Source organism: Microcebus murinus, chromosome 20 (assembly GCF_040939455.1).
Source record: "Microcebus murinus isolate Inina chromosome 20, M.murinus_Inina_mat1.0, whole genome shotgun sequence".
Classification (NCBI taxonomy): domain Eukaryota; kingdom Metazoa; phylum Chordata; class Mammalia; order Primates; family Cheirogaleidae; genus Microcebus; species Microcebus murinus.
Window position 1 is genome coordinate 37,107,691 of NC_134123.1, and position 26,687 is coordinate 37,134,377.

The following is a 26,687-nucleotide window of genomic DNA, read 5'->3' on the forward strand; positions in this document are numbered from 1 at the left end:
TGTCAAGAGCGGAGGGGGCATTTGGGGACGGCCTCCCAAAGTAACAGCCTCCCCCCAGCCCTTTCTGGAATGGAGGCCTTTGTTTCCGCCAGCCTCCACCTCCCCCAACCCCCGGGGGTGGGGGTGACCGCTGCTTAGTTGATAAACAATCAGACGCTCAGCGTTTTTCTCCAACGACGGGCGTTTTTATCCAACGAGGAGCGTTTTTTTCCAACGGCCAGCGTTTTTATCCAACGACCAGCGTTTTTATCCGAGCGCCGAGCTGTGTCCCCAGCCGGGCCTCCTCCGAGCCGCTGCACCTGCCGGCCGGTCCCGTGCGCCGGCTTTGCGAGGCTTAACCCGGCCTCGTCCCCGCCGCCTGCACGGCCTCCACTCGCGCTCGCCCCTTTGTCCCCGGAGGCTGGAGGGTGGGGGCGTGCGGTTGTCGGGGTTGCAGACTGCGCCAGGTCGCGCTAAGTTTCCCCCCTTGCATCCCCCAGCGGCCCCCAAACTCGAGTCACAATCCGTTTAGTGGCATTTCCATAAGAATGGGGAGGCTGCAGCCTCTCGGTTCCCCGCGTAGACGCGGACAACAGCGCCCGGATCCGTGTTCAATCAAACCCGGGCCGTTTGGAATCTTTCATTGCGCGGTGGCCAGCCTCGAACTCACAACGAGACAGAGAAGGAGAGGGGAAAAGGCTCGGCGCTCAGGGCCCCCTTTGCTTGGGGTGTGGCCGTCCTCACCTCTCCTTGACCGGAAAACGAGGAAGGAAATTCGTTGTTTTGGAAAAAAGCAAAAAAAAAAAAACAACCAAAAAACGCAAAATAACAACAACAACAAAAAACCCGCAAAAAAACAAAAAAAAAACGCCTTCGTTCCCCCCCTCTGCCCCCTCACCAACCCGGGATTCGGGAACGTCCGCGTCTACGCGGGCCCCGTGAGCCAGGATTTGCGGAGAGAAAACCAGGTAGGCCCGGTAGAGAGCGTTTTTTTTTTCCTCCAGTCGGGTTGACAAATTGCAAACGAATTGCGTTTTTTTCTAACGACGAAAGAAAAAAACGGGTTTATTTACAACTTGTCGCGCGTCTGTGGGTTCCACGGTGGCGGCCGGGTGTCGAGAGGGATCGATGGCTTTTCGGAGGGGGTGGAGGTCGCAGTGGCAGGGTCGCCGAGGAGGGAGGCTTGATGAGAAGACCCTGTGGAGGCCAGAAGCAGAACCAGAGGCAGCCTGGCGTCGGGACACGCCAGGCGACACCCGTTTTGGGTCCCCAGTCTCTGCCATTTCCCCAGGACGACACGTCTTGGGACCCCACTCTCTGTCATTCCTCCCCCCCCCAAAAAAAAAATCCAGAACACACGCACGCACGAAGCAACCGGGGGGAGTGGAGGCCGAAAAGGGAGGCCAGAGTGGAAAGGGGAGACCTTCTGATTTGCGCCACCCCAGTCTTGGGGACAAGTCCCCCGTCCCTGTCGTTGGAGCCATGGCTTTGCCTGTGACCTTTTGGCTAAGCTGCGTCGCGATTTTCCTTCGCCCCCGTCCCCAAGCAAGGGGGACATTGGCAAGTTTGAGGCTGGGAGGCCGGCTCAGTTCGGGGAATTAAATATCTCCGTGGAAAGTGTCGCCTAAGATGTCCCCAACCCCGCCACCCCCACGCGCGGCCAGGCCACAGGAAAAAAAGGTCAGAAGAATTCGGATCCAAAAGCGACAACCTCCGGTTGAACTAAGTTTAAACAAAGGGGCCAAGCTCCGGCCTTCGACCTCATTTTGTTGTTGTTGTTGTTGTTGTTTTTGTGGAGAGGTAGCGGCGACACCATAAAACGGAGGGGACAGACAGACGACAGGGGTGACCCGATGCGCCCCCAAACTCCGAGGCCGAATCAGCCAGGGGCCACCCGGGTAGCACGCCGGCATTGCGGGGCTCCTTCGGTCACTTGCAAAAAGGGACCCGTTCGAAAATTCTGTTTCCCCCAGTCCCCCAAGAAATGTCGTGTCGTCCCCAAGTCAACAAAGTGACCGCTGCTTAGTTGATAAACAATCAGACGCGCAGCGTTTTTCTCCAACGACGGGCGTTTTTATCTGACGCCGAGCGTTTTTATCCAACGCCGAGCGTTTTTATTCGCTCGGGAACGAATTAAAAAAAACGCAAAAAAGGAACGCGTGTCTGTGTGTCTCTCTCTGAAGCGGCTTTGGGGGCCCCCCCCACCCCCTAAAAAATCAGAGGCCAGAAACTGCAATTTAAAACGCGTTGTCACCAAGCGCTGCAGCTGATTCTGGGGAGTGGGGACGGAGGGACGGACGACTGCTCTTGGCCGTCGCCTGCCTCCCGCGGAGGTCGGTTTGGGGGTCGAGGCTCGGGGCTCCCCGTCCCCCCTGGACGAGCGAACGCGCGCGCGCGCGTGGCCCGCGTCTACGGGTCACCGGGGCCGCGTTTTTCTGTCGCAAGCGGGTTCGTTCGTTCATGCCGGAGCGCGCGGGGGGGAGGGAAAGGTCCCGCGTCGGACGCAAGGGGGGACTACGCCGCCGCCGGGGGGCCGCCTTGTTTGCAGAGTTTGGGTCAAGGGGGACCTCCCAGACGTCCCCTGTCGCTTCCTTTTATCTTCCACGCCCGTCAGGAGTTGCCGGCCGGAAATCTGGCTTGGGGTCCACTGAGACCCCCGGCTCGAGCACTGTTTAACTGAGTCATTTTCCGAGCGGCCGAGCGCAGTGATTAAATCTCGCTCTCTGCGCCAAGAAAGGCTGAGACTCGGGCGACGGGGGGAGGGGACCCGGGCCGGGGCTGGCCGGTCACCCCCACTCCCCGACTCCAGTCCCCGAGGAGGGCGAGGCTCCGACTGACTGCAAAAAAGAAAACGCACCCAGCAAAAAAAAAAAACGCACCCAGAAAAAAAAAAAACGGGGCGCGCGCTAAACCGGGACGCTGGGCGCGGAGCTGGATTGTCGTCGCGCCCGAGTCTTTGGGGACAAAAAAACCACAACGGAGCATTTACCTGCGACCTCCAGCGCGACTCAGCGGAGGAGGCCCGGGAGGTTCCGCTGTGGCCTCCAGGCGTCCCGATCTTCCTCCCCGCGTCCGGGTCACCCGGGCGTCCGCGCTCCAGCGGCGGGGGCCCGGTCCTGTCCTTGTCCCCGAGCCGCGCTGCGGTGGCTTCGGGAGAGGCCCCGAAAAACAGGAGACTCCAAAACACACAGCCGGGAGGAGACGTCAGGAATTTGCGCGCGCGGCACAAGAATCGGACGCTAAAGGTGGGGAAGTTGCGGAGAGACAACGGGGAGCGCAAGGGACATCGGGGCGCGCGCGATTCTGCGGGGAGGTGACCCGCGGAGGCCTGGTGGCCCTCCTCTTGTCACCCCCAGCCCAGTGAACCTCCGGCAGCCTCTTCTCCCGCGGGGTAGAGGCCCGAGGACCTCCGGGATGGCGGAGAGGAGGTGGTGGGGGGGGTTCCCCGGTGAGGCCCCCCCGTTAGTGTCGCGAGCAGACAGGAGGGTCCCCAAGCGTCCCCCCAAAAACCAGGCCCCCCTCGCTTTACCTGCGCGCGCCCTCAAGCCTCCACTCCCGGAGGAGGCTGAAAAAGGAGGCCGCCGCTGTTTGATGCCTTTTGAGCGCTCGCTGGCCCCTCTCTCTCTCTCTCTCGGGAGACGGGAGGTGACACTTTGGGACGGGGGTCCCGGGGGTCGCGCGGGTGTCACCGCGTCACACCCCCCTCCCCCGTCTCCCCGGGAGGAGACAGAGGGGCACGGAGGCCTTTTCCTCCCTGTTCTGCTCGGATTATTAAAAAAATTCATTTCCTGGCGAACCGGGTGACGTCAGGGAGGCCAGGCGTCGCGGTGGCGGCGGGGCCAGCCCGGGGGTGGGGGGGGGACCTGCAGTCACCCAATTAGCGAGGACGTCCCCTCCCCCACTCTCTCGGGGGGGGGGGCGCCCGGGACCCCCAACATGCCCCCCTCTTCCCTCCCCCCTCCCCCGTATTTAGCCCCAAACCTACCTGGGCCTCCTCTTTGGGCCTCTACCCTGCCGCCAGGGATTCGAGGCTAAAGGCTGGTGGCGTTGGGGACCCTTCCTCAAGGACTCCGCACCTGTCTTAAGTCACACTCCCCACCCCCCAAAAAAAAAAAATTGTCCTCGTGGCAGAACTGCCTCCCACCCCACACCGTCCAGCCTCGACCCCCGCCGGCCTCCGTTTGAGCCTCCGTTTTCTCCCGCGGTTCTGTACAAAGGACACGGATCAGTCGCCCTCCCAGGTGACTTAATAAGGGACAAGAAGTTGTCCCCTCCTCCTCCTCCTCCTCCTTCTTCCTCCCTCCCCCCCCTCCCCCACTCCCCACCTCCCAGGCGGGCCTCCACCCGCCTCCGGCCGGCGCCAGTCCGGGTCTCCACCGCCGGCCTCGCCCCGGGGGCCATCGGAGCCCCCGGGTGGCCCGCGGAGGAGGCCACGCCCGGAGGGTGGGGGGACAAGGGGACGTCCTGTCCCTTCCTCCGGGCCGTCCCCACCGCCCCGGGGCCTCCACCGGTCACCCTTCCCAGCCTCCACCTCCCTCCCAAGTCTCAGCGGCCTCCAATTGGCCTCCGGGGGTGGGGACACCCCCCTGGCCTGCGACAGTGGCCTGGCCACCCTCCAACGGGGGGGGGAGGGGACAGTCCTGGAGAGCAATAGGGGGGAGGGGACATGGCTTCGAGGCTGGGAAAAGTGGAGGCTGGTGAGGTTTTTTTTTTTTTTTTTGGCAAAGGGGAGGCAGGGTAGAGGCTCGGAGGTCGGAGGTCGGAGGTGGGCGCCGCGGCGACACTGGGGGTCGCGGGGAGGGGGCGCAGGGGGTTGGTCCCCACCGGGCCTCCGCGACGCGCGCAGCCAATCAGGGGCGGAGGCCGCGCTGATTGGCTGGCGCGGGCTTCTTAGGCGTCCGCGGCCTCCGCGGCGGCGGCCTCCGCTTCATGTCCCTGGCTGGAGCCGGCCGGTGGCGCCAGGGTGGCCCGGCGGGGACAGACGCCACCCGGGGCGCGACACTCTCGCTGGCCCCTCCACCCCCTGCGCCCTGACCGCCTCGACCACCAGCCTCCACCATCAGCCTCCGCGCTTGCGGGCCACTTTGGGTTCCCAACTACTCTTCGTCTGTTTTTTTTTTTTTGGTCCCCGCAAAAATCCGACGCTCGCGTAAGTTTGGGACGGCTTGGGGACAGACACCCCGTTTTTTTTTTTTTTTTGAGCTTTTGGTTGGCGGGGTGTCTCTGCTCGGGCTCAGGGCCCAGGAAAAAGGGAGGCCGGCTTGGGGGAGGAGGGTAGAGGCCAAGTCCTCCCTGGTCAATGTCGCTTGGCTTTGGGGGTCTCCCCCGTCAAAAAAAAAGCGACAGAAGTCCCCAACTTTTGTTTTTCTTTTTTTTCGCCCCCAAAATAATCAGTTCTCGGAATGCGTTTTGCGTGGGGAATTTTTTTGGGGGGAGGGTGTCTAATGAGCGGGTTGTTTGTGGCCTCCACTTCACGCAGGGCCTCCGTCCCGGGCCTCCACCTTCACGACCGGGGACTCCAGCCACCCCCACCCCCCGCGGGAGTGACAGATTGGGACCCCCGAGCGCGTCCGGGCCATGGAGGTGGCCTCTGTGGAGCAGCCTCGCTGGATGAGCCACGCCGCCGCCGCGGCCTCCGCGGCCTCCGCGGTCCTCAACCCTGAGCCTCACCACCCGGCGGGCCTCGGCCCCAACTACGTGGACCCGTCGCCCCTGCTGGCCCCGGACGACGTGGACGTGTTCTTCAGCCACCTGGACGCCCCGGGGACCCCGTACTACGCCGCCGCGGCGACACAGGCCCGGGCCCGGGTGTCGTACGGCCCCGCGCACGGTGAGAGCGACTTGGGGTCCCCCCCGCCACCCCCCTTCCCCCTTCCCCGGGGACCGCGGGGTCGCCTTGGCTTTGGGGAGGGGGAAAGAAAGAAAGCAACGCTTCCCGTTGCTGTTCCTTCCTTACTTTCCCCGGGCTGTGAGCTGGCTTGTGGGGCCGTTTTGGGGAAACTGAGGCACGGGCTGCAGAGATTTAGAGGTCTGAGGCTGTCCCCCCAGACGCCATAGTGAGGATGGTGGGGTTCACTGGGACCGCGGGGTCGCCTTCGCTTTGGGGAGGGGGAAAGAAAGAAAGCGACGCTTCCCCGTTGCTGTTCTGTTCCTTCCTTACTTTTCCCGCGATGTGAGCTGGCGTGTGGGGCCGTTTTGGGGAAACTGAGGCACGGGCTGCGGAGATTTAGGGGTCGGAGGCTGTCTCCCGAGACGCCATAGTGAGGATGGTGGGGTTCACTGGGACCGCGGGGTCGCCTTCGCTTTGGGGAGGGGGAAAGAAAGAAAGCAACGCTTCCCCGTTGCTGTTCTGTTCCTTCCTTACTTTCCCCGGGGTGTCAGCTGGCTTGTGGGGGCGTTTTGGGGAAACTGAGGCACGGGCTGGAGAGATTTAGGGGTCTGACGCTGTCCCCCCAGACGCCATACTGACGATGGTGGGGTTCACTGGGACCGCGGGGTCGCCTTCGCTTTGGGGAGGGGGAAAGAAAGAAAGCGACGCTTCCCGTTGCTGTTCTGTTCCTTCCTTACTTTCCCCGGGATGTGAGCTGGCTTGTGGGGCGTTTGGGGGAAACTGAGTCACGGACTTCAGAGATTTGGGGGGTCTAAGGCTGTCCCCCCAGACGCCATACTGAGGATGCTGGGGTTCACTGGGACCCCGGGATCATCTTTGCGTTGGGGAGGGAGAAAGAAAGAAAGCAACGCTTCCCGTTGCTGTTCTGTTCCTTACTTTTCCCGGGGTCTGAGCTGGCTTGTGGGGGCGTTTTGGGGATACTGAGGCAGGGCTGCAGAGATTTAGGGGTCGGAGGCTGTCCCCCTAGTCCCCATACTGAGGATAGTGGGGTTCACTGGGACCGCGGGGTCGTCTTGGCTTTGGGGAGAGGGAAAGAAAGAAAGCAACGCTTCCCGTTGCTGTTCCTTCCTTACTTTTCCCGGGGTGTGAGCTGGCTTGTGGGGGCGTTTTGGGGAAACTGAGGCACGGGCTGCAGAGATTTAGGGGTCCGAGGCTGTCCCCCTAGACGCCATAGTGAGGATGGTGGGGTTCACTGGGACCCCGGGGTCGCCTTCGCTTTGGGGAGGGGAAAAGAAAGAAAGCGACGCTTCCCGCTGCTGTTCCTGCGCTATCTCCCCGGGTTGTGAGCTGGCTTGTGGGGCGTTTTGGGGAAACTGAGTCACGGGCTGGAGAGATTGGGGGAGTCCCAGACCCCATACTGAGGATGGTGGGGTTCACTGGGACCTCGGGATCATGTCCACTTTGGGGAGGGGGAAAGAAAAAAAGCAACGCTTCCCGTTGCTGTTCTGTTCCTTCCTTCGTTTTCCCGGGATGTGAGCTGGCCTATGGGGCGTTTAGGGGAAACTGAGGCACGGGCTGGACAGATTGGGGGAGTCCCAGACCCCATAGTGACCATGGTGGGATCCACTGAGACCCCGGGATCGTCTTCGCTTTGGGGAGGGAAAGAAAGAAAGCGATGCTTCCCGTTGCTGTTCCTTCCTTACTTTCCCCCGGTGTGAGCTGGCTTGTGGGGGCGTTTTAGGGAGACTGAGGCACGGGATGGAGAGATTTAGGGGTCCGAGGCTGTCCCCCCAGACCCCATACTGACGATGGTGGGGTTCACTGGGACCGCGGGGTCGCCTTCGCTTTGGGGAGAGGGAAAGAAAGAAAGCGACGCTTCCTGTTGCTGTTCCTTCCTTACTTTCCCAGGGTGTGAGCTGGCTTGTGGGAGCGTTCTGGGGAAACTGAGGCACAGGCTGGACAAATTGGGGGACTCCCAGACCCCATGGTGAGCAGGGTGGGGTCCGCTGGGACCCTGGGGTCGTCTTCCCTTTGGGGAGACGGAAAGAAAGAAAGCAACGCTTCCCGTTCCTTCCTTACTTTTCCCGGGGAGTGAGTTGGCTTGTGGGGCCGTTTTGGGGAAACTGAGGCACGGGATGGAGAGATTTAGGGGTCCGAGGCTGTCCCCCCAGACCCCATACGATGGTGGGGTTCACTGGGACCGCGGGGTCGTCTTGGCTTTGGGGAGGGGGTAGGAAAGAAAGCGACGCTTCCCGTTGCTGTTCCTTCCTTACTTTCCCCGGGTGTGAGCTGGCTTGTGGGGTGTTTTGGGGAAACTGAGGCACGGGCTGGAGAGATTTAGGGGTCCGAGGCTGTCCCCCCAGACCCCATACTGATGATGGTGGGGTCGCCTTCGCTTTGGGGAGGAGGAAAGAAAGAAAGCAATGCTTCCCGTTGCTGTTCCTTCCTTACTTTCCCCGGGTGTGAGCTGGCTTGTGGGGGCGTTCTGGGGAAACGGAGGCACGGGATGGAGAGATTTAGGGGTCTGACGCTGTCCCCCCAGACCCCATACTGACGATGGTGGGGTTCACTGGGACCGCGGGGTCGCCTTCGCTTTGGGGAGAGGGAAAGAAAGAAAGCGACGCTTCCCGTTGCTGTTCCTTCCTTACTTTCCCAGGGTGTGAGCTGGCTTGTGGGGGCATTCTGGGGAAACTGAGGCACGGGCTGGACAAATTGGGGGACTCCCAGACCCCATGGTGAGCAGGGTGGGGTCCGCTGGGACCCCGGGGTCGTCTTCCCTTTTGGGGAGAGGGAAAGAAAGAAAGCAACGCTTCCCGTTCCTTCCTTACTTTTCCCGGGGTGTGAGCTGTCTTGTGGGGCCGTTTTGGGGAAACTGAGGCACGGGATGGAGAGATTGGGGGGGTCAGAGGCTGTCTCCCCAGACCCCATATAGTGAGAGCGACTTGGGGTTCCCCCCCCAGGGACTGCGGGGTCGTCTTCGCTTTGGGGAGAGGGAAAGAAAGAAAGCGACACTTCCCGTTGCTGTTCCTTCCTTACTTTCCCCAGGGTGTGAGCTGGCTTGTGGGGGCGTTTTGGGGAAACTGAGGCACGGCATGGAGAGATTGGGGGTGTCTGAGGCTGTCCCCAACGTCCCACCCCCGCAGTGAGCGACTTGGGGTCCGCTGGGACCCCGGGATTGTCTTCGCTTTGGGGAGAGGGAAAGAAAGAAAGCCACGGTTCCCGTTGCTGTTCCTTCCTTACTTTCCAGGGGTGTGAGCTGTCTTGTGGGGCGTTTGGGGGAAACTGAGGCACGGGATGGACAGATTGGGGGGTCCAAGGCTGTCCCCAATGCCCCCAATAGCGAGCGACTTGGAGTCCCCTGGGACCGCGGGATCGTCTTCGCTTTGGGGAGAGGGAAAGAAAGAAAGCGACGCTTCCCGTTGCTGTTTCTTCCTTACTTTCCCCGGGGTGTGAGCTGGCTTGTGGGGGCGTTTTGGGGAAACTGAGGCACGGAATGGCGAGATTTAGGGGTCTGAGGCTGTCCCCCCAGGCCTCATACTGCGGATGATGGGGTTCACTGTAACCCCGGGGTCGCCTTCGCTTTGGGGAGGCGGATAGAAAGAAAGCGACGCTTCCCGTTGCTGTTCCTTCCTTACTTTCCCAGGGTGTGAGCTGGCTTGTGGGAGCGTTTTGGGGAAACTGAGGCACGGGCTGGACAGATTTAGGGGGATCCAAGGCTGTCCCCAACGCCCCCAATAGCGAGCGACTTGGGGTCCAGTAGGACCGCGGGATCGTCTTTGCTTTGGGGAGGGAAAGAAAGAAAGCGAGGCTTCGCGTTGCTGTTTCCTTCCTTACTTTCCCCGGGGTGTGAGCTGGCTTGTGGGGGCGTTCTGGGGAAACCGAGGCACGGGCTGGACAGACTGGGGGAGTCCCAGACCCCATACTGAGGATGGTGGGGTCCACTGGGACCGCGGGGTCGCCTTCGCTTTGGGGAGAGGGAAAGAAAGAAAGCGACGCTTCCCGTTGCTGTTTCCTTCCTTACTTTCCCCGGGCTGTGAGCTGGCTTGTGGGGGCGTTCTGGGGAAACTGAGGCACGGGCTGGAAAGATTTGGGGGCAGGTCCAAAGCTTCCACCCCTCCCGCAGTGTCATTTATCTCGGGGGAGGGACGGGTGTGTGCGTGGTTTTTTTGTGTGTCTTTCAGGGCGGGTGAGTTTTTTTTTAATTTTTTAAATTTTTTTGTTTTATTTTTTTTGGGGGTGTCTCTGGTGACCCCTCCATCCCCCCTCCCCCCCGCCTTGTCGCTGTCCCCTCTGCCGTCCGCAGCCCGGCTGGCGGGAGGCCAGGTGTGCCGTCCGCACCTGCTGCACAGCCCGGGGCTGTCGTGGCTGGAGCGGGGCAAGGCCGCGCTGACCTCGGCGGCGGGTCACCACCCTCATCATCCTCACCACCACCATCATCATCATCACCCTCACAACCCCTGGGCCGCCGCCGCCGTGAACCCCTTCTCCAAGACCTCGCTGCAGCCTCCGGCCTCCACCGCGGGGCCTCCGGGAGGCCCGCTGTCGTCGGTGTACCCTGCGGCGGCCTCCGCGGAGGCCGCCCTGGCCTCCCTGCCTCCCTCCGCCACCGGCTCCCACCTGTTCGGGTTCCCGCCCACGCCGCCCAAGGAAGTGTCGCCGGACCCCGCCGCCCACGCCACCCCGGGGGCGGCCTCCCCGGCCTCAGCCTCGGCCTCCACCGCCGCCGCGGAGGACAAAGACAGAGGCGCCAAGTACCAAGCCGCCTCCGCTGACAGCCTCAAATTGGAGGCCGGGAGCCCGCTGCGCTGCCCCGGGGGTGTGGCGGGGCTGGTGGGACCCCAGCCCGTCGTCACCCACCACCACCCCATCGCCACCTACCCGTCCTACATGCCGGCCTCGGCCTCCACTGCCTCCGGGCACGACTACGGAGCCGGCCTCTTCCACCACCACCCGGCGGCGGGAGGCTTCCTGGGAGGCCCGGCCTCCAGTTTCACGCCCAAACAGCGCAGCAAGACTCGCTCCTGCTCAGGTAAGAAAAAAAAAAAAAAAACAATAAACAAAAACAACAAAAACAAAAACAACAAAAACAAAAACAACAAAAACAAAAACAACAAAAACAACAAAAAACAAAAACAACAAAAAAAACCCCAGGCGACATAGAGAGGGGACCAGGGAGGGGTGACAAGTTTTTTTTTTTTTTTTTTGGGGGGGGGTGGAGGTCGAGGAAAAAGGGAGGCTGTAATTGCAGAAAGAGAGAGAGAGAAAAAAAGAGACGCACAGCGTTATTTTTTTTTTTTTTTGGGAGGGAGAAAATTTGGGACTGGAGGCTGCAGAATCGGCCTCCAGAAAGAGATTTTTGGAGGCCCCACAGAATGAAGGGGGGTGCAGAGGGTGTCTGCGAGTTTGGCTATTATTTTTATTTTCATTGTTATTGTTATTATTTATGAGCTGGGACGTCAGCCTCGATTGAATCACGGGGGGCAACCTCAGACTCCCCGGGCTCCAGCGATCCTCTGGACTCGGCCTCCCTCCCGAGTACCTGGGACCACAGGCATGCGCCACCACGCCCGGCTCATTTTTTTTTTTTTCTATTTTTAGTTTTTTGGCTTAATTTCCTTCTGTTTTTTTAGTGGAGACGGGGTCTCGCTCTTGCTCAGGCTGCTCTCGAACTCCCAACCTCAACCGATCCTCCTGCCTCGGCCTCCCTCCCGAGTAGCTGGGACTACAGGCATGCGCCACCACGCCTGGCTCGTTTTTTGTGTATATATTTTTAGTTGACCAATTAATTTCTTTCTATTTTTAGTATAGACGGGGTCTCGCTCTTGCACTCAGGCTGGCCTCCAACGCCTGACCTCATTGGCGATCCTCTTGCCTCAGCCTCCCTCCCGAGTAGCTGGGACGACAGGCATGCGCCACCACGCCCGGCTCGTTTTTTCTATATATTTTTAGTTGTTTATCTAATTTATTTCTATTTTTTTAAAATTTTTAAATTATAGTAGAGACGGGGAGGGGGGGTCTCGCTCTTTGCTCAGGCTGGCCTCCAACGCCTGACCTCATTAGCGATCCTCCCGCCTCGGCCTCCTCCCCAGAGTGCTGGGTCTAACTTCTGCTGGTTTTTTTTTTTATTTTTCTTTCTTTCTTTTCTGAAGTGGCTTCCAAAAAAAAAAAAAAAAAAAAAAAAAAACTCAGATCCTGTCCCCAGGTCCCCCCAACTCCTAGGAGGAGGCCGGACAGATGGAGGCCAGAGTGAGAACCTCAACCTCTTTTTCCTTTTTTTTTTTTTTCCCTCTTCCCTGAAACGTCCTTTTGAGGGGAGGCATGTGTTGTAGAACACGTGTTCTAGGGGGTGACCTGTCTCCCGTGTGTCCCTCGGGGGACCCTGGAGGCCATCGGTCCTCCCTTAAGGAATCCGGTTCTCCGAGTTCCTGGGATCTTGGGAGATTTTTTTTTTGTTGCTTTTGCCCCCTAGCAAAAATTCCTACGACCTGTTCCTGTCACCCTGAGTCTGGTGGTGGCTCTTGTCCTTTTGACCTCAGCCTCCCAGGGAGCTAGAAAGGGAGGGGACAGGCGGTGACAGACACAGGTGGCCTCCACCCTTAGCCTCCTTCCCCCCGAAAACCGGTTTTGAACCCAGCAGGGAGAGAGAGAGAGAGAGGGAAGATTTTTTTTTTTTTTGTGACAGAGTCTCGCTCTGTCGCCCGGGCCGGAGTGAGTGCCGTGGCGTCAGCCTCGCTCACAGCAGCCTCCAACTCCTGGCCTCTAGTGAGCCTCCTGCCTCGGCCTCCCTCCCAAGTAGCTGGGACGACAGGCATGCGCCACCACGCCCAGCTTGTTTTTTTCTATATATTTTAGTTGTCCAGCTCATTTCTATTTTTTTTTTTTTTTTTTTTAGTATTGATGGGGTCTCGCTCTTGCTCAGGCTGGCCTCCAACTCCTGACCTCGAGCGAGCCTCCCGCCTCGGCCTCCCTCCCGAGTAGCTGGGACGACAGGCGTGAGCCACCACGCCCGGCTCATTTTTTCTATATATATTTTAGTTGTTTATCTAATTTCTTTCTATTTTTTTTTTTTTTTTTAGTAGAGACGGGGTCTCGCTCTTGCTCAGGCTGGCCTCGAACCCCTGACCTCGAGCGATCCTCCCTCCTCGGCCTCCCAGAGTGCTGGGATGACAGGCGTGAGCCACCGCGCCCGGCCTATTTATATTTTATTTTCTATTTTATTTTCTTTTTTTAAAAGCCCGACAGACTTGGATCCTTCTCGAGATCTGGGGGGGATTCAAGATTTTGGGGAGAGCGGAAAGGAAAGTGTTTTATTTTATTTTTATTTTTGGGAAGTTGGAGTGAAGGGAAGGAAGGAGGGGACACTCGGCTGGCAGGGACCGAGGAGGGGACAGGGGGACACAGAGACTCAGCATTGGGGGTGGGGAGGGGAGGCAGGAGGGAGGGAGCGAGCCTCCAACTGGTCCAGCCTGGAGGCTGCAGCCTCCACTGAGGCCGAGGCCGGTGGCAAAGTTTGCTGTCAACGCCCTTTTTTTTATTTTTATTTTTTCTGTCGCTCCGAGAATCCGAGTGGCCCTGCCCTCTCCTGGCCTCCACTCCCGGCCTCCACTCCCAGCCTCCACTCCTGGGCCTCCATTCCCGGCCTCCACTCCTGGGCCTCCACTCCTGGGCCTCCACTCCCAGCCTCCACTCCTGGGCCTCCACTCCCGGGCCTCCACTCCTGGGCCTCCACTCCTGGCCTCCACTCCCGGCCTCCACTCCTGGGCCTCCACTCCTGGCCTCCACTCCCGGGCCTCCACTCCCGGGCCTCCACTCCCGGGCCTCCACTCTCAGCCTCCACTCCGGGCCTCCATTGCAGGATTTAAGGGCAGGAGGATGGGAAGGGGGTGAGACCTAAGGCCCCTGGGACTCAGCCTCAATGTCACCCGCAAATGCCAGGAGCCTGGGAGAGGCGACTGTCTCCAGCACCTCAAAGTGACATTGTCACTTCAACGGCCTCCACTCCCGGGCCTCCATGCCCGGGGCCTCCACTCCGGGCCTCCACTCTGGGCCTCCACTCCGGGCCTCCACTCCCGGCCTCCACTCCTGGGCCTCCACTCTACCCATTTTTTTTCCCTCTCTCTCCGTCTCCTTCTAGAGGGCCGGGAGTGCGTCAACTGCGGGGCCACGGCCACCCCGCTGTGGCGACGGGATGGCACGGGTCACTATCTGTGCAATGCCTGCGGCCTCTACCACAAGATGAACGGGCAGAACCGGCCTCTCATCAAACCCAAGAGGAGGCTGGTAGGAAGGATCGCGGGGTGGAGGCTGGGTGGGGTCTGGGTTGGGGACAGGGGTGGGCTGGGGACAAAGGGTTGTCGCCTAATTTGGGGAAAAATAAACCCTTTCAAATGCAGATTGAAATTCTCTTCGAGCACTGAGATGATGCAGCACCCTGGGAGGCCGGGGAGGGAGGATTTAAGGCTCAGGGGTTCGAGGCCAGCCTGGGCAAGAGCGAGAGACCCCGTCTCTACTACAAAAAAATAGAAATGAGCTGGACAGATACAAAAATATATACAGAAAAAATGAGCCGGGCGTGGTGGCGCATGCCTGTAGTCCCAGCTACTCAGAAGGGAGGCCGAGGCGGGAGGATCGCTCGAGGCCGGGAATCTGAGACCAGCCTGAGCAAGAGCGAGACCCTGTCTCTACTAAAAAAAAAAAAAAATAGAAAGAAATTAGCCAAAAAACTAAAAATATATATAGAAAAAACGAGCCGGGCGTGGAGGCGCGTGCCTGTCGTCCCAGCTACTCGGGAGGGAGGCCGAGGCGGGAGGCTCGCTGGAGGCCAGGAGTTGGAGGTTACCGTGAGCGAGGCTGACGCCCCGGCGCTCACTCTAGCCCTGGGAGCCAGAGCGAGACTCTCAAAAACTAAAACTAAAAAAAATAAAATAAAAATAAAACATGAGGATCACTCGAGATACCCCGAGCCACTCAGAGATCCTCCAGTTCGAGCCTCTGTTTTTAACTCCCTTTTCCCAAAACCCGGGGCCCTGCAAGTCCTTTTCCTGGTGGCCCTGCCACCGCCCGTCCCTTCCCTGCTGTCCCCTCCAGCCCCAGGTTATTTAAATTAAAAAAAAAAAAAACAAAAAAAAAACAAAAAAACGCACATAATCCATCCACCCAGAAAAAAAAAGAAACAAAAACCTGGCCTCTAATTTTTTTTTTCCTTTTTTTTTTTTTTTCCATGGAGTCACCTCGATAATTCTGTGTGTATTTTCATTTGAGTGACTTGAAAAAAAAAAAAAAAGAAAGGTAATAATAATAATAAAAAAAATAAAAAAATAAGTCGCCCTTTTGCATCTCCTGCCTGGAGTTTCCTATCCGGATATCTGGGCCGGAGAGATAAGGAAATTCGCTGTATCTGTTTCCGGAGTTTTTGAAGAGGCCGGCCTCGCTCCCCTGTCGGGCTGGGCTGTTTTTGAAATGTCTGATACCCTCCCCTGCTCTCTGCAAATAAAGCATAAAAATGCTAAGAATAATAAATATCTATCTTTTATTTTATTTTATTTTTTTGTTGCAGGGTTAAGTGATTTATGGCGGTCATTTTTTCTTTTCTTTTCTTTTTTTTTAACCCATGCAGGGAGGCCAGGGGTTGAGGCTAAAGATGGAGTTAGGGGAGGGGTAGAGGCTGGGAGGCAGGCGGGGGTGTTGTTGGGTCCACTGAGTCAGAAATCCAGCTTCGGGCTGTGCTTACTCACCTCCCCCCTGTCCCACCCCGTGTCCCTTGTCCCCAAGGTGACTGTGGTTGTACAAATGGAGGCTGTTGGCCTCAGCCTCTAACCCCAATCGGGAGGTGGAGGATGGCGGGTTTTGAGGGGACTTGTTTTTTTTTTTTGTTTTTTTTTTTTGAGGCAGAGTCTTGCTCTGTCGCCCGGGCTAGAGTGAGTGCCGTGGCGTCAGCCTCGCTCACAGCAGCCTCCGACTCCTGGCCTCGAGCGATCCTCCCTCCTCGGCCTCCCTCCCGAGTAGCTGGGACGACAGGCGTGCGCCACCACGCCCGGCTTGTTATTATTATTATTTTTTTTCTATTTCATTTTTATTTAGTGGAGACGGGGTCTCGCTCTTGGGCTCAGGCTGGCCTCCAACTCCTGACCTCGAGCGAGCCTCCTGCCTCGGCCTCCCTCCCGAGGAGCTGGGACGACAGGCACGCGCCACCACGCCCGGCTCATTTTTTCTCTATATATTTTTAGTTGGCCAATTAATTTCTTTCTATTTGGGGTCTCGCTCTTGCTCAGGCTGGCCTCGACCTCCTGACCTGGAGCGAGCCTCCCGCCTTGGCCTCCCAGAGTGCTGGGATGACAGGCGTGAGCCTCCACGCCCGGCTAATTTTTTTTTCTATATATTTTTAGTTGTCCAGCTCATTTATTTCTATCTATAGTAGAGACGGGGTCTCGCTCTTGCTCAGGCTGGCCTCGACCTCCTGACCTCGAGCGAGCCTCCCTCCTCGGCCTCCCGGAGTGCCGGGATGACAGGCGTGAGCCTCCGCGGTTTGGTGGCCCCGGTAGAAGCCAGAGAGGGCGATCTGATTCCTGGACAGGGGGTGGGACAACTAGAGGTGACCTCTCTTCTTTGCTCCTTTCTTCAGGAACCAGAGAGAGTCTCTTTTCCAGCCTCCATATTTCTGCCTCGCTTTTCCTGCCGGGCTGGGACTCCTACAGACTTGGGGGTTTGGGGTGGGGGACTTAAGGGGAGGTTGGAACTCTGCGATTTGGGGTCCGGGGGGCAAATCGGGGGGCCGGCTGGGAAGATGGCGACGTTCTCTGTTTGCACCGGCCTCTATCGGAGGCCACAGATCCACTGGAAACACAGCAAGTGCAGTGTAGACCCCAAAAAACTGAATTAAAGTTGTTTTTTTTTTTTTGAGACAGAGTCTCGCTCTGTCGCCCAGGCTAGAGTGAGTGCCGTGGCGTCAGCCTCGCTCACAGCAGCCTCCAACTCCTGGCCTCCAGCGATCCTCCCGCCTCGGCCTCCCTCCCGAGTAGCTGGGACGACAGGCACGCGCCACCACGCCCGGCTCGGTTTTTTTTTTTTTTTTTTTCTATTTCATTTTTATTTAGTGGAGACGGGGTCTCGCTCTTGGGCTCAGGCTGGCCTCCAACTCCTGACCCCGAGCGAGCCTCCCGCCTCGGCCTCCCGGAGTGGGTTCCAAGATCAGGACTCTCAGCCTGCTGATTTCTGGGAGTCTTAACATTGCCTCAGTTTCCCCCCCCTGGCTCCGTGAGACTGGAGTCGCTGGGAGCTGCCGGGGGAGGGGAGGAGGCTGGTCGGGGAGGCCAGTCGAGGGAGGCCGGCTGACGGTCCCCTCCCCCGTCCCCCCCCCCCCCCAGTCTGCAGCCCGGAGAGCCGGCACCTGCTGTGCCAACTGCCAGACGACAACCACGACCTTGTGGCGTCGGAACGCCAACGGGGACCCCGTCTGCAACGCCTGCGGCCTCTACTATAAGCTCCACAATGTGAGTGCGCCCCTCCCCTGCCCCCCGGCGGGACCTCTGCTCTTTGGGTCGCCGGCCTCCACATCCGGCCTCCACATCCAGCCTCCACATCCGGCCTCCACATGCGGCCTGCACATCCAGCCTCCCCATCTAGCCTCCATGTGTAACTTCCCCAGCCAGCCTCCACATCCAACCTCCACATTCAGGCTCCCCATTCAGCCTCGCCATCTAGCCTCCACGTCCAGCTTCCGCATCCAGCCTCCGCATCTAGTCTCCCCGTCCAGGCTCCCTATTCGGTCTCCATATCTGGCCTCCACATCCGGCCTCCCCATCCAGCCTCCCTAGCCAGACTCCACATCCAGCCTCCTCAGCCAGACTCCCCATCCAGCCTCCCCAGCCAGACTCCCCATCCAGCTTCCACATCTAACCTCCCCATCTGGCCTCCACATCCACCTCTACATTCAGCCTCCACATCCAGCCTCCCCATCCAGCCTTCCCATCCAGCCTCCCCATTCAGCCTCCCCAGCCAGACTCCCCATCCGGCCTCCACATCCGGCCTCCCAGCCAGCCTCCCCAGCCAGCCTCCCCAGCCAGCCTCCCTAGCCAGCCTCCCCATCCAGCCTCCACATCCAGCCTCCACATCTGGCTTCCCCAGCCAGACTCCCCATCTGGCCTCCACATCCGGCCCCCTCATCCGGCCTCCCCATCTGGCGTCCACATCCACCTCTACATCCAGCCTCCACATCCAGCCTCCCCATGCAGCCTTCACATCCAGCCTCCACATTTGGCCTCCACATCCAGCCTCCACATCCCACATCCCCATCCAGCCTCCTCATCCAGCTTCCCCATCCAGCCACCGCATCTAGCCTCACTATCCAGCCTCCCCAGCCAGACTCCCCATCCGGCCTCCCCATCCAGCCTCCACATCCAGCCTCCCCAGCCAGACTCCCCATCTGGCTGCCACATCCACCTCTACATCCAGCCTCCACATCCAGACTCCCCATGCAGCTTCCACATCCAACCTCCCCATCTGGCCTCCACATCTGGCCTCCACATCCAGCCTCCACATCCAACCTCCTCATCCAGCCTCCACATCCAACCTCCCCATCCGGCCTTCCCAGCCAGACTCCCCATCTGGCCTTCCCATCCAGCCTCCCCATCCGGCCTTCACATCCAGCCTCCACATCCAACCTCCACATCCGGCCTCCACATCCAGCCTCCCCATCCCGAGCGGCTTGGCTTGGGAAGCCACTCTCTGCATGCCTGTAGGCCTGTCCCGCCCAGAAGGGCTTTTTGTAAGAAGACGGGGTGTCACCCTGTCCCCCCTCTGTCACCCCGCCCCCCAAACCGGAGAAGATGGGGACTGGCTGCAGTAGGGCCCTGCAGCCCGAGGGCAGTGGGGTCTCTATCGCAAAAATTTCGGTCTCTATCCCAGCGCTCTGGGAGGCCCAGGTGGGAGGATTGCTTGCTAGAGGTCAGGAGTTGGAGGCCAGCCTGAGCAAGAGCGAGACCCCGTCTCTACTAAAAATCAATTAGATGGGCAACTAAAAATAGAAAATAAAAAACGAGCCGGGCGTGGAGGCGCACGCCTGTCGTCCCAGCTACTCGGGAGGGAGGCTGAGGCCGGAGGATCGCTGGAGGCCAGGAGTTGGAGGCTGCTGTGAGCGAGGCTGACGCCACGGCACTCTAGCCCGGGCGACAGAGCGAGACTTTGTCTCAAAAAAAACATAAAAAACCCACTGGGGTCCAATTGTGTGTGTGGGGAAACGGGTGGATTATTTATTTGTAAAATTATTTAATTATATTTAAAGTAGTCTTTAAATATTTTAAAATATTATATTTAAAAAAATATATTTATATATAATAAATATAATATATATTGAAAAATTACTTAAATTTAAAAAATATATTTAAAAGTTATTTAGCTATATTAAAATATAATTTAAATATATTTCATTTTATTAATATATAAAATTCATATAATATATATTTATTTTGTTAATATATGAAATTTATTTTTAAATATATTTGAAAATATATTTGAAAATTATTTAAATATATCTTAAATTATTTAAATATATTTTAAAAATTATTTAAATATATCTAAATTATTTAAATATATGTAAAATATTATTTGAATATTTTAAAATGCCATATTGTAAAATATATGTTATATTTATATATACTATATAATATATATTAAAATATTACTTAAGTTTTTAAAATATATCTTAAAAATATTTAAATACATTTAAAGATATATTTTAAAATTATTTCAACATATTTAAATTTATTTTTAAAAATATCTAAACATATTTAAAATATTATTTAAATCCTTTAAAATATTATGCTTTAAAATATATATTATATTTATATATAATACATATAAAAACAGAATATATATGAAAATATCATTTAAATCTTTAAACATATTTTAAAATTATTTAAATACATTCAAAAAATTTAAAATTATTTAAATATATTTAAAATAGACGTCAAACTCATTTGAATATATTCAAATTTATTTTTAAAAAATCATTTATTTTATTTATTTTTTGGGGGGTGGGGTGTGCAGGGGGTGGGAGGCGGTGGGGGAGCCGTGTCCCCTCCGTGTCCCCTGTGTGTCCCCTCCGTGTCCCCCGTGTGTCCCCCGTCTGTCCCCCGTGTGTCCCCTGTGTGTCCCCCGTGTGTCCCCCGTGTGTCTCCTGTGTGTCCCCTCCGTGTCCCCGTGTGTCTCCTGTGTGTCCCCTCCGTGTCCCCCGTGTGTCCCCCGTGTGTCCCCTGTGTGTCCCGTGTTTCCCCTGTGTGTCCCCTCCGTGTCCCGTATGTGTCCCCTATGTGTCCCCTCCGTGTCCCCTGTGTGTCCCCTCTGTGTCCCCTGTGTGTCCCCCGTGTGTCCCCTGTGTGTCCCCGTGTGTCCCCCGTGTGTCCCCCGTGTGTCCCCTGTGTGTCCCCTCCGTGTCCCGTGTGTCCCTTCCGTGTCCCCTGTGTGTCCCCTGTGTGTCCCCCGTATGTCCCCCGTGTGTCCCCTGTGTGTCCCCTGTGCGTCCCCTCCGTGTCCTGTGTGTCCCCTCTGTGTCCCCTCCGTGTCCCCTGTGTGTCCCCTGTGTGTCCCCTCCGTGTCCCCTTTGTGTCCCCTGTGTGTCCCCTCCGTGTCCCCCGTGTGTCCTCCGTGTGTCTCCTGTGTGTCCCCTCCGTGTCCCCTGTGTCCCCTGTGTGTCCCCTTTGTGTCCCCTGTGTGTCCCCTGCGTGTCCCCTCCGTGTCCCCTGTGTGTCTCGTGTGTCCCCTCCGTGTCCCCTGTGTCCCCCGTGTGTCCCCTGTGTGTCCCCTCCGTGTCCCCTGTGTCCCCTGTGTGTCCCCTCCGTGTCCCCTGTGTGTCCCCTGTGTCCCCTCCGTGTCACCCCTGTGTGTCCCCTCCGTGTCCCCTGTGTGTCCCCTCCGTGTCCCCGTGTGTCCCCTGTGTGTCCCCTCTGTGTCCCCCGTGTGTCCCCTGTGTGTCCCCTCCGTGTCCCCTGTGTGTCCCCTCCGTGTCCCCTGTGTGTCCCCTCCGTGTCCCCTGTGTGTCCCCTCCGTGTCCCTTCATGTCCCCTGTGTGTCTCCTCCGTGTCCCTTCCGTGTCCCCTCCGTGTCCCCTCATGTCCCCTCCATGTCCCCTCCGTGTCCCCTGACGCCCGGTGGCCCGCCGGCTCTTGCAGGTGAACCGGCCGCTGACGATGAGGAAGGAGGGGATCCAGACGCGGAACCGCAAGATGTCCAGCAAGTGCAAGAAGGGCAAGAAGGGGCCGGAGGGCCTGGACGAGCTGGCCAAGTGCGGGCCGGACAAGGTGTCCCCGTTCAGCGCCACCGCGCTGGCCGGGCACGTGGGCCCCGTGGGCCACCTGCCGGGCTTCGGCCACCCCGCGCACCTGCTGCCCACCCCCACCCCCCTGCACCCCTCCCCCGGCCTGCCCTTCGGCCACCCGCACCCGTCCAGCATGGTGACCGCCATGGGCTGAGGCCGCAGGGTCCCCCGCCCCCCCCGGACAGGACAGACGGCCTCTGGGGACTTCAGCCCGGCCACTGGAAAAAGCCAAAAAAACAAAAACAACAAAGAAAGAAAGAAAGAAAGAAAAAAAAGGACACAATTTTTTTCAAGAGTAGAGGCTGAGGTGGAGGCAGGGAGGCCGGGCGGGACTTTGGAGACTTTTGACTCCCCGCCGGAAAAAGCCAAAAAACAAAAACAACAAAAAAACAAAAACAAGAAAAGACAAAATTTTTTCAAGAGTAGAGGCCAAGGTGGAGGCAGGGAGGCCAGGTGGAGGCAGGGAGGCCAGGCGGAACTTTGGAGACTTTGACTCCCCGCTGGAAAAAGCCAAAAAACAAAAACAACAAAAAAAGAAAGAAAGAAAGAAAAAAGGACACAATTTTTTCAAGAGTAGAGGCCAAGGTGGAGGCAGGGAGGCCGGGCGGGACTTTGGAGACTTTGACTCCCCGCCGGAAAAAGCCAAAAAAGAAAAAGGAAAAAAAAAAAAAAGGACGCAATTTTCCAGAGAGTAGAGGCCAAGGTGGAGGCAGGGAGGCCAGGCAGGACTTTGGAGACTTTCACCCCTGCTGGAAAAGCAAAAAAAGAAAGAAAGAAAGAAAAAGACACAATTTTTGGGAGAGTGGAGGCCGAGGTGGAGGCAGGGAGGCCGGGTGGGACATTGACCCCCACCAGAAAAAGCCAAAAAAACCAAAAAACAAAACAACAAAAAAAAAGGGCAAAATTTTTTCAAGAGTAGAGGCCAACGTGGAGGCAGGGAGGCTAGGCGGGACTTTGGAGACTTTGACCCCCGCCAGAAAAAGCCAAAAAAGAAAAACAACAACAACAAAAAGACAACATTTTTTCAAGAGTAGAGGCCAAGGTGGAGGCAGGGAGGCTGGGCGGGATTTTGGAGAGTTTGACCCCCTGCCAGAAAAAGCCAAAAAACAAAAACAACAAAAAAACAACAAAAAAAGAGGGCACAATTTTCCGGAGAGTAGAGGCTGAGGAGGTGGAGGCAGGGAGGCCAGGCGGGCCTTTGGAGACTTTGACCCCCGCTGGAAAATGCCAAAAAAGCCAAAAATAAAAAAAAAAAGAAAAAGAAAAGGACACAATTTTCCGGAGAGTAGAGGCCGAGGAGGAGGACACAATTTTTCAGAGAATAAAGGCCAAGGAGGAGGAGGCAGGGAGGCCAGGCGGGCCTTTAGAGACTTCACGCCCGCCAAAAAAGCCAAAAAAAAAAAAAAAAAAAAAGACACAATTTTCCAGAGAGTAGAGGCCAAGGAGGAGGCAGGGAGGCCAGGCCGGCCTTTGGAGACTTTGAGCCCCCCGCCAAAAAAGCCAAAAAAAAAAAAAAAAGATAAAAAAAAAAAAAAAAGAAAAGGACCCAATTTTTCCCAGAATAGAGGCCAAATAAGAGGAGGCAGGGAGGCTGGGAGGACGGAGAGAAAGGCTGCCCCTTTCTAGAAGAATTAAAAAAAAAAAAAAAAAGGAGGCCGAGGCAGAAAAGTGATTTATTTTGCTCTTGTCGCCGGGGCAAAGACTTGGGGACTTGGGACAGGGGAGCTGGCCGTCCCCAATTGTCCGTTTTTTTGTTTTGTTTTGTTTTGTTTTGTTTTTGTTTTTTTCTTTCTTTCTTTCTTGAGGCCAGCCTTCAGTCCGGGCCTCCAGTCTGGGAGAAGGTGACATTAGACCGGGGTTGTGGAGTGGGGGAAGGGGTCCTTTGGCTTTTTTTTTTTTTTTGCAAAACAGCTGCCACCCAGGCCCGGGGGGGAGGGGGAGGGTGACCCCGCCGGTTGCCGTGGCAACCTGGGGACAATCGCAGGGTGGCCCATTCCCAGGCCGGGGCTGGGTCAACGGGAAGGAAATGACATTTTCTGTTTTCTTTCGTTTTTTTTTTTTTTTTTTTACTTTTTTTTGAGTCAGAGTCTCGCTCTGTCGCCCGGGCCGGAGTGAGCGCCGCGGCGTCGGCCTCGCTCACGGCAGCCTCCGACTCCTGGCCTCCAGCGAGCCTCCTGCCTCGGCCTCCCTCCCGAGGAGCTGGGACGACAGGCGTGAGCCTCCACGCCCGGCTCGTTTTTTTTTTTTTCTATATATGTTTTTAGTTGGCCGATTAATTTCTTTTTTTAGTAGAGACGGGGTCTCGCTCTGGCTCAGGCCGGCCTCCAACTCCTGACCTCGAGCGAGCCTCCCGCCTCGGCCTCCCTCCCAGTAGCTGGGACTACAGACCCAGCTAATTTTTTTTCTCTATATACTTTTAGTTGGCCAATTAATTTGTTTCTATTTTTTCTTTTTTTTAGTAGAGACGGGGTCTCGCTCTTGCTCAGGCTGGCCTCCAACTCCTGGCCTCCAGCGAGCCTCCCGCCTCGGCCTCCCTCCCAGTAGCTGGGACTACAGACCCAGCTAATTTTTTTTTGTCTATATATTTTTAGTTGTCCAGCTCATTTCTTTCTATTTATTTTTTAGTAGAGACGGAGTCTCGCTCTTGAGCTCACTCTGGCCTCCAACTCCCGACCTCCAGCACGGTCCTCCCTCCTCGGCCTCCCAGAGTGCTGATTTCTTTCTATTCATAGCAGAGACGGGGTCTCGCTCTTGAGCTCAGGCTGGCCTCGACCTCCCGGACCTCCAGCACGATCCTCCAGCCTCGGCCTCCCATTGTGCGGGCACGACAGGCGTGAGCCTCCGCGCCCGGCCGACATTTTCCGGAAATGTCTCCCAGATTGTTCGAACTTTTGAGGCTTTTCAGGGGCCGAAGCTTGGTGTGAGTGGTGTCCCCATTCCACCGGCCGAAGCCACCCAGCCCCCCTGTCTTTGCCCGGGGTTTCGGGGGGAACCCCCCTATAAATACAGCCTTTTTTTTTTTTTTTTTTTGTGCCAACCCCCTGAAAACCTCCACCCTGCCCCAGCCTCCTCTCCCGGCCTCCCAAGAAAAAAAAAAAAAATTAAAACACAAAACAACTCCAGAAGCTTAACTCGGAAAACGAGCAAGTCGTTCAATTTTTTATTTTTATTTTCATTTTTATTTTTATTTTCATTTTCATTTTCATTTTCATTTTTATTTTTATTTTTATTTTCATTTTCATATTTATTTTTATTTTCATTTTGTATTTTTATTTTAATTTTCATTTTCATTTTCATTTTTATTTTTAGGAGACAAGACTGCCGTGGCGTCAGCCTCGCTCACAGCAGCCTCCACCTCCTGGCCTCCAGCGAGCCTCCTGCCTCAGCCTCCCTCCCTCCCGAGTAGCCGGCACTCGGTCAGAGCCCGTAGTTTTGATTTTTTCGGAGACTCTTTTTTTTTTTGAGGCCCGGCCTTCGAGAAGGAATAAAACCTGCAAAAAAAAAAACCCCGGGGGGCGGCAAAAATGACTTGCAAATATAATCTGCAAATTCTTTCTAGAAAAAAGTCCTGGAGGCCCAAAACCTGAGGCCGGGGGCAGAGGCCTTGGCATCTCTTGGTTTTTTTTTCTTTTTCTTCTTTTTTTTTTTGTTGTTGTTGTTTGTTTTTATTTTGGTCTCCAACTCCTGACCTCCAGTGAGCCATCCTCCCTCCTCGGCCTCCTCTTCCTCCCAGAATGCTGCTGGGATGACAGGTGTGATGAGCCTCCGCGTCTGGCCTCCTCTTGTTAGTTTTTTAATTTTTTGTTGTTTGTTTTTATTTTGGTCTCCAACTCCTGACCTCCAGCGAGCAATCCTCCCTCCTCGGCCTCCTCTTCCTCCCAGAATGCTGCTGGGATGACAGGTGTGATGAGCCTCCGCGTCCGGCCTCCTCTTGTTATTTTTTAATTTTTTAATTTTTTGTTGTTTGTTTTTATTTTGGTTTCGAACTCCTGACCTCCAGCGAGCCATCCTCCTTCCTCGGCCTCCTCCTCATCCCAGAATGATGCTGGGATGACAGGCGTGATGAGCCTCCACGTCCGGCCTCCTCTTGTCTTTTTCATTTTTTTTTTTTTGTTGTTATTGTTGTTTGTTTTTATTTTGGTCTCCAACTCCTGACCTGTAGTGAGCGATCCTCCCTCCTCGGCCTCCTCTTCCTCCCAGAATGCTGCTGGGATGACAGGCGTGATGAGCCTCCATGCCCGGCCTCCTCTTGTTTTTTTTTTTATTTTTTAATTTTTTGTTGTTTGTTTTTATTTTGGTCTCCAACTCCTGACCTGTAGCGAGCGATCCTCCCTCCTCGGCCTCCTCTTCCTCCCAGAATGCTGCTGGGATGACAGGTGTGATGAGCCTCCACGCCCGGCCTCCTCTTGGTTTTTTTTGTTTGTTTGTTTGTTTTTTTTGGAGGCTGCCGGCCCGGCAGGGTCAGATTGGGGCGGACGAGGGTGGGTGTCCCCAGGTGGTGGCTATCTGCTTCTAGATCCTTCTCAAGGGTACAGCTGTACATAGAAACGACCCCCAAGCTCCCTACGCCTTGCGCGGCGACCTCCATCTGTGGAGGCCAGAAATCGGAGGCCCACACCTCCACCGCCGCGACCCCCGACCCCCGACCCCCGACACCCCCCCGGCCCGACAGGAAAATTGTGCTGATATAATCGACCAGGTGCAATATTGAGGCCGGCCGGTGGAGGCCGCGTGGGGTTGACACCCGCAAGCCAGAAAATAACTTATTTTGAACTAGGTAGGAGCATCTTAACGGAAAAAAAAAAAAAAAAATTAAAAAAAAAATAATAATAAATAAAGGAAAAAAGAACAAAGCTAAAGAACTAGGCAGTATTTTCCGTTTCGATATGTTTTTCTCCGGGCTTTTTTTTTTTTTTTTTTCGTTCTTGTTTTATTTTATTATTTTTTTTTTTTAGGGGGGGTGTTCCGCGAACTAAATTATTGTTAAATGACGTGCACCCTTTATATATTGTCTGTAAAAAAAAAAAGAAAGAAAGAAAAAGAACAAAAATTGTACGCTATCCTCTTATTCCTGTAAAGTGAATAATAAACAGCTTTTTTTTTTGTTGTTTTGTTGTTTGTTTTTTTTTTGTTTGTTTGTTTTTTTGGGGAAGGCCGGGTCCCGGGTTCGAATCCAGCCAGATCAACCCGATCTGCTACCAGGGGAGGGAAAGAGGCCGGAGTTGTTCTTGTCGCCGAGACCCTCGGAGTCCCACCGAATGCCACGGCCTCTATTTTTTATTTTTTATTTTTTGAGGCTGAGTCTCGCTCTGTCTGTCGCCCGGGCTGGAGTGAGTGCCGTGGCGTCGGCCTCGCTCACAGCAAGAGCGAGACCCCGTCTCTGCTAAAAAAAATAAATAAATAAGAAAGAAATTAGCTGGGCCACTAACGATATATAGAAAGAAAAAAAACATTAGCAGCCTCCAACTGCTGGGCTGGAGCGAGCCTCCTGCCTCGGCCTCCGTTCCCGAGTAGCTGGGACGACAGGCGTGCGCCACCACGCCCGGCTTGTGTTTTTTCTATATATTT

General features: G+C 56.0%; 2 protein-coding genes and 1 long non-coding RNA gene across 4 annotated transcripts in view; 2 read left to right on the plus strand and 1 right to left on the minus strand.

Annotated features, from left to right (window-relative positions):
* MGLL (monoglyceride lipase) overlaps positions 1-26,687 on the plus strand; it is a 401,877-nt gene that overhangs the window by 59,738 nt on the left and 315,452 nt on the right. The window lies entirely within an intron of this gene.
* On the minus strand, positions 142-3,894 carry LOC105882989 (uncharacterized). 2 transcript variants are annotated; one of them, XR_012913737.1, is made up of 4 exons: positions 3,509-3,894; positions 2,969-3,218; positions 1,053-1,176; positions 142-728 (listed from the first exon to the last, which is right to left on the minus strand). It is a non-coding gene; the product is annotated as an uncharacterized LOC105882989 (long non-coding RNA). The 2 variants fall into 2 exon arrangements; XR_012913736.1 differs by having other exon boundaries at positions 142-1,176; positions 3,509-3,890.
* GATA2 (GATA binding protein 2) lies at positions 4,834-26,224 on the plus strand. Its single transcript, XM_075995933.1, has 6 exons — positions 4,834-5,128; positions 5,459-5,809; positions 10,113-10,838; positions 13,944-14,089; positions 17,173-17,298; positions 20,974-26,224. The coding sequence occupies exons 2-6, from the start codon at positions 5,557-5,559 to the stop codon at positions 21,271-21,273; spliced, it is 1,551 nt and encodes a 516-aa protein (XP_075852048.1). The 5' UTR covers positions 4,834-5,128; positions 5,459-5,556; the 3' UTR covers positions 21,274-26,224.

What these genes read in the sequence shown, in the direction of transcription:
- GATA2 (XM_075995933.1), top strand. Translation starts at nt 5,557, where the DNA reads ATGGAGGTGGCCTCTGTGGAGCAGCCTCGCTGGATGAGCCACGCCGCC. An exon ending in GTCGTACGGCCCCGCGCACG is followed by an intron (nt 5,810 to 10,112) that starts GTGAGAGCGACT and finishes TGCCGTCCGCAG; the next exon opens with CCCGGCTGGCGGGAGGCCAG. An exon ending in TCTACTATAAGCTCCACAAT is followed by an intron (nt 17,299 to 20,973) that starts GTGAGTGCGCCC and finishes CGGCTCTTGCAG; the next exon opens with GTGAACCGGCCGCTGACGAT.